General features: G+C 52.9%; 1 protein-coding gene across 2 annotated transcripts in view; it reads left to right on the forward strand.

Moving 5' to 3' along the window:
* The window catches only part of ELF4 (E74 like ETS transcription factor 4), a 48,486-nt gene that overhangs the window by 38,433 nt on the left and 3,647 nt on the right, over positions 1-6,406 (forward strand). For both annotated transcript variants that reach the window (XM_017507521.2, XM_017507520.2), the window contains exons 3-8: positions 446-617; positions 1,054-1,146; positions 2,716-2,907; positions 3,682-3,765; positions 3,869-4,061; positions 4,900-5,277. In XM_017507521.2, the coding sequence (XP_017363010.1) occupies positions 446-617; positions 1,054-1,146; positions 2,716-2,907; positions 3,682-3,765; positions 3,869-4,061; positions 4,900-5,277 (1,112 nt within the window). The remainder of the gene's footprint in view (positions 1-445; positions 618-1,053; positions 1,147-2,715; positions 2,908-3,681; positions 3,766-3,868; positions 4,062-4,899; positions 5,278-6,406) is intronic.

The following is a 6,406-nucleotide window of genomic DNA, read 5'->3' on the forward strand; positions in this document are numbered from 1 at the left end:
GTGATGTACCAGCTTTGGCCTCCCAAATTACAGGCATGACCCACTGCATGCAGCCTCCTCTATGTGGAGTCTTTAAAAAAAAAAAAAAACATTTGCAGTCATACTGCTTTTTAATTTAGCTTTGCTTAATTTCAGAACACTTACACTCTCTAGGGGTTGAATTCTCATCTCAATTTTCTTATCTACTCCAAGGGATCGAGTGACCACTAGCTCCCTTTTGAACTCTTAGACACTTATTTTTGATTCCCCAATAGGCATCTCTATTTCAGATGTCCCAAAGGCACCTCAAGCTCACCACATCCAGACATTGTAGCCCTTATCTTGGTCCACAACCTGCTCTTCCCCTAACTCTGGCTGTAAACTTGGTCCATTTTCAGATTCTGGTAGGGAGGGTTTGCTGGAAGACCTGGGTGTGTCGTGAACCACATCCCTATCTTCTCCATAGCTGGAAGACCCCTCTGTGTTCCCAGCTGTGATCGTGGAGCAGGTACCGTACCCCGATTTACTGCATCTGTACTCGGGACTGGAGCTGGACGACGTTCACAATGGCATCATAACAGACGGGACCTTGTGCATGGCGCAGGATCAGATCCTGGAAGGCAGTTTTTTGCTGACAGGTCTGTTCCCTTGCTGGGCAGGGAATGTGTGGTAGAAAGAGGGCCTGTGTCTCTAGGGAACAGCAGCCCACAATGGCTTCTAGTAACCCTGTGCAGAATGGGCAAGGCCACCAGCAAAAACGTGCTGCTTCACAGAGTAGGGAACCATCTTAGTAGATTCATGGTCTGTGGAGATGGAGTGGGACAATCGGGAGTGAAGACCAGCTGAGGGGGTGGAGAGTTACGGAGGGAAGGGTGCCGGGCCCTTCCTGGCTGGCCCTCAGTACCTCTGGACAGTGTCACCTGCTTCTCACTCACTTAGCACTCACTTCAGGGCCAGCCCGAAGGATGCTTACCACCATCCTTTCTTTGGGCTGGCCCTGATTGTAGCTATACCCCCTGCCTTGTGCTCTGAGGGAACTTTTCTTCTCTCCTTCCACCATGGAACCGGGACCAGATGACAATGAGGCCACCTCGCACACCATGTCAACTGCGGAAGTCTTGCTGAATATGGAGTCTCCCAGTGATATCCTGGATGAGAAGCAGATCTGTAAGTGTGAACCCCAGTGCCTGAACTCAAGGTAACAAAAGAATTCTGTTTAAAAATATGAAATCTGTGTATTGGTTTCTCAGTCATGTGTGCACTCAGGTATATGTCCCATACCCACTGATATTCATATGACTTTGATCTTTTGTGTATTTTGGTGGCTGGCTGATTTCAGTTAGCACACTGTCCTCAAAGTCCATTCATGTTGTAGCATGTGTCAGAATTTCTTTTCATTTTCAGGCCAGGTGTGATGGCTCATGCCTGTAATCCCAGCACTTTGGGAGGCTAAGGCGGGTGGATCACCTGAGCTCAGGAGTTTGAGACCAGCCTGGGCCACATGGTGAAAACCCATCTTTACTACAAATATAAAAATTACCTGGGCATGGTACACATCTACTCAGGAGGCTGAGGCAAGAGAATCACTTGAATCTAGGAGGTGTAGGTTGCAGTGAGCCAAGATTGCACCATTGCACTCCAGGCTGGGCAACAAGAGCAAAACTCCATCTCAAAAAAAAAAAAAAGAAAAAGAAAAAAAAAGGAAGAAAGAATGTATTTCCATTTCCAGGCTGAATAATATTGGCCAGGGTACCTTTCTCAGGCTCTGCTCTTTTGCTTAACTCCCAGGAAGACAGAGATGCAGCGTGGGGCTCATTTAGAAATAAGTGATCCCACAAGGTCAGGAGTTCAAGACCAGCCTGGCCAACATGGTGAAACCCCATCTCTACTAAAAATACAGAAATTAGCCAGGCGTGGTGGCAAGCGCCTGTAGTCCCAGCTACTGGGGAGGCTGAGGCAGGAGAATCACTTGAATTCAGGAGGCGGAGGTTGCAGTGAGCCAAGATCGTGTCACTGTACTCCAGCCTGGGTGACAGAGCCAGATTCTGTCTCAAAAAAGAAAGAAATAAAGAAGTGATCCCTGCCCATCCTACCAGGCCCCTAGCTCCCCAGAGGGCCCCCAAGGCAGGCTCTTCCCAGTGCCCTCTCAGGCAGATGCCTTAACGGCACAAGAAGGTCCCCCTAGATTGCCCTCTCCCAAGGGATGCTGTGGTACAGTGAGGGAAAGCAACCCATAAAGCTGGAATGTGACAGGTGTCTAGTCCTGGCTCTCACCAGTGTTCATCCAGGATCCAACAAGGGGTGCCTATTTGTACCAGGCACCGACTTGCTGTGTGACCTTGGGCACTTGACTTCCTCTCTCTGGGTCTCAGTTTCCTCATCAGGAAAGCACAGAAATGGGACTACATGATCTCTAAGGCCCCTTTGAGTCATAAAATGAGCCTAGGACTAAATCAAGATGGCTCTTTACCTGGGGTGCTGCCTAGAACTTCCCCACCACCAGCAGTGGGCTATAAATGTGGCAGCTGTGATTGGGGCCAGCTCATGCCCACAGTTCTGCAGATGCTTCCTCTCCTTGTGGTACAAGCCACATGAGGCATTTTCAGGTGCATCCTGTGTCTGGGGCGGGGGGCAAGAGCCCCCCCCACCGGAACCCACCAGTCTCTCCAGCACTGGGCGACCCCCACTCCAGCCCCTGCCCTGGGCCCTGCCCACCCCAAGCCTTTCTTCTTGCAGTCAGTACCTCTGAAATGCTTCCAGACTCGGACCCTGCACCAGCCGTCACTCTGCCCAACTACCTGTTTCCTGCCTCTGAGCCCAATGCCCTGAACAGGGCGGGTGACACTAGTGACCAGGAGGGACATTCTCTGGAGGAGAAAGTCCCCATAGAGGAAAGTGCCAAGAAGACTGGGAAATCAAAGAAGAGAAGTAAGTGGGAGAGAGTGAGTGTATGTGTGTCTCCAAGGGGATGGGCGGGGCGTGGGGGGCGGTCAGGGTTCATGGATGTGTTAAGAGGCCAGCTCTCTGGTGTGACATGGATGGACCAAAAGACCTCCCTTCTGTGAAAGCTGGCCTCATCCTTTAGCCTGCCTGCAGCCTGACATTTCCCATGCTGCCCCTGTCTGCCCGGGATCTGCATAAGCTCTTACAGAAACATCGATGATCTCAGCGGGTTGAATTCTGGGCTGGGAGTTTGGACACCAGGCTTGGCCCCCTGGCCAGTCCCCAGACCTCTGGGGCCTCAGCCTATAAAAGGCTAGTCATGCCGGGTGCTTATCTCCCTTCTGCAGAGCTTATAAAGCCGACGCCATATATGAGAGAGGACTTTGGGCTTTCCCAAGCCCCGTGTTATTGATTTACTCAGGCGATGGCTGCTCGATACTGCCTTGTCAGCATGGCAACCAAACCTGAGCCCCGCACTTACCTGCACAACAGTGGCGCCTTGAGGCTGCCTTTCCATATCAGAAGTCAGGCTAGGCAGTCTGCTCTCACAAAGGTGACTTGTTTGCAAGTACTTGGTTTCTCTGCAGTGTTGCCATGTTGCAGTGCTACCCTGGGGGCCTCAAAATGAGGGTGCAGAGGCCTGAGGGCTGTGGCTCTAGAGAGCCATCTGTGGCCTCCAGCCCTGGTGACCTGCCTCCTCCTTGTTGGCCTTGTCACAGCCAACTTGGCCAGCTCATCGTCCCCACCTTTCCCTCACAGTCCGGAAGAGCAAGGGCAACCGAAGTACCTCACCTGTCACTGACCCCAGCATCCCCATTAGGAAGAAATCAAAGGATGGCAAAGGTATGGTCAGCTGGGACTCAGGTGATGTGGGGAGGGAGCGCCTTCCCTGCTGCCAGGGTGCCCCAGTTGTCCAGGCTGCCCCTTACAGCCCGCCCCTTTGCAGGCAGCACCATCTATCTGTGGGAGTTCCTCCTGGCGCTTCTGCAAGACAGAAACACCTGTCCCAAGTACATCAAGTGGACCCAGCGGGAGAAGGGCATCTTCAAACTGGTGGACTCCAAAGCTGTGTCCAAGCTGTGGGGGAAGCAGAAAAACAAGCCTGACATGAACTATGAGACAATGGGGCGGGCACTAAGGTAGGAGCTGTTGGGATACAGAACCCCTGCCCTGGGGATCACCAGCCCTTCCTTAAGTCCAAGGGCTCCTCCTAGCTTTGATGGTGACCTGACTGATCCTAAGGAAACAGGTCTCACAACTTTCCTCTTAGCTTGCTCTTATGACCATTCCCCAGGCCCCCTCTGGGAGGAAGAGCCCCCTTCCTCTTGCATCTCTGACCTGGCCTTTTTCTCCTCCTCCTCCTCCTCCTCCCCCACCTCCTCCTCCCGCCCTTCTTATTTTCCTTCTCCTCTCCTTCTCCCCCTTCCCCTTCCCCTCTTCTTCTCCTCCTTCTCCTTTTCTTCCTCCTCCTCTACCTCCTCCTCCTTTCCCTCCTTCCTCCTCCTCCCCTCCTTCTCCTTCTTCTTTTTTCCTCCTCCTCCTCCTTCTTCTTCTTCGACAGAGTCTTGCCCTGTCACCCACGCTTGAATACAGTGGCGCAATCTTGGCTTACTGCAATATCCGCCTCCTGGGTTCAAGCGATACTGGTGCCTCAGCCTCCCGAGTAGCTGGGATTACAAGCATGCAACACCACACTCAGCTAATTTTTTGTATTTTTAGTAGAGATGGGGTTTCACCATGTTGGTCAGGCTGGTCTTGAACTTCTGGCCTCTAATGATCTGCCGATCTGGGCCTCACAAAATGTTGGGATTACAGGGCTGAGCATATCGTTTCCCTTGCCCTCGGGCGGCTCCCCAGCAAGCCTCACTCAGCCTTACGCTTGCCTAGCCCTGGGGAAGGAGTGTGCTGGGGAGATGGAGATGGAAGGCCCTCACCCAGCTCCCAGCTAACTTCCAAGTCCCCACCCTCTTTCTCTAGATACTACTACCAAAGAGGCATCCTGGCCAAAGTGGAAGGGCAGAGGCTGGTGTACCAGTTTAAGGAGATGCCCAAGGACCTGGTGGTGATTGAAGATGAGGAGGAGAGCAGCGAAGCCACGGCAGCCACACCTCAGGCCTCCACGGCCTCCGAGGCCTCCACCAGTACCACCCGGCGAACCAGCTCCAGGGTCTCATCCAGATCTGCCCCCCAGGGCAAGGGCAGCTCTTCCTGGGAGAAGCCAAAGGTCCAGCATGTCGGTCTCCAGCCATCTGCAAGTCTGGAATTGGGACCGTCGCTAGACGAGGAGATCCCCACTACCTCCACCATGCTTGTCTCTCCAGCAGAGAGCCAGGCCAAGCTCACCAAAGCTGTGAGGTAAGGGCACCCAGGTCAGTATCAGTCTTTGCACAGTACCTCATGTTGGGGTTGTTTTCTTTTTTCTTTATTTTTTTCAGATGGAGTCTTGCTCTGTCGCCCAGTCTGGAGTGCAGTGGCATGATCTCTGCTCACTTCAGCCTCCACCTCCCAGGTTCAAGTGATTCTCCTGCATCAGCCTCCCAAGTAGCTAGGATTACAGGCGCCCACCACCACACCCAGCTAGTTTTTGTATTTTTAGTAGAGACGGGGTTTCACCATGTTGGCCAGGCTGGTCTCAAACTCCTGATCTCAAGTGATCCACCTCAGCCTCCTAAAGTGCTGGAATTACAGGTGTGAGCTACCACGTCCTGGCAGGGCTCAGTTTTCAACTTCTTGCCACGCTCTGCTCTGTCTCCAGGCTCTTGGGATCCTCCCAGAGCCATGGAGAAGCCAGTAGGGCACTTGTTGGTCAAGAGAGGGAAAGTCAGTTGCCTGAGGTCACACATCAAAGTCATGGCAAACCCAGCACTTCACCTGGGGGCTTACAGGAGTGGGGCTCCCCACGGAGCCACCAGTGCGTCCATGTCCTGTCCCATCCTCCTACGCCTCCTCCATTATAGAAGCAATAGAGAATGTTTTAGAACCACCTGCTGTGCCCTCCTTGGGACCTCCAGGCCTACCTGGCAAGCTCTCACTACATCTCATCTCCACTAAGGGACCTCCGATTTTCCCTGAGAAGGTTGGACGCGGCTGGGTTATGTGTATGGACCTCCCACTACACTGGCGTGGGTCACCGAGATACCCTTTCGAGAAGGGCAGTCAGTAGAGTGGAATAGCAAGGAAGATGAGCTCTGGGGTCCCACAAGGTCTAGATGTGAGTCCCTGCTCTAGTGCTTACTTGCTGTGTATACACGAGACCAGGGACTCACATCTAGGCCTTGTGAGACCCCAGCATCCCCACTCAGAAGACATCAAAGGTTCATGCCTGTAATCCCAGCACTTTGGGAGGCCGAGGCAGACAGATCACGAGGTCAGGAGATTCAGACCATCCTGGTTAAGACGGTGAAACCCTGTCTCTACTAAAAAAAACTTAGCGGGACTTGGTGGCAGATGCCTGTAGTCCCAGCTACTCAGGAGGCTGAAGTAC

Source organism: Cebus imitator, unplaced genomic scaffold (genome assembly GCF_001604975.1).
Source record: "Cebus imitator isolate Cc_AM_T3 unplaced genomic scaffold, Cebus_imitator-1.0 Scaffold376, whole genome shotgun sequence".
Classification (NCBI taxonomy): domain Eukaryota; kingdom Metazoa; phylum Chordata; class Mammalia; order Primates; family Cebidae; genus Cebus; species Cebus imitator.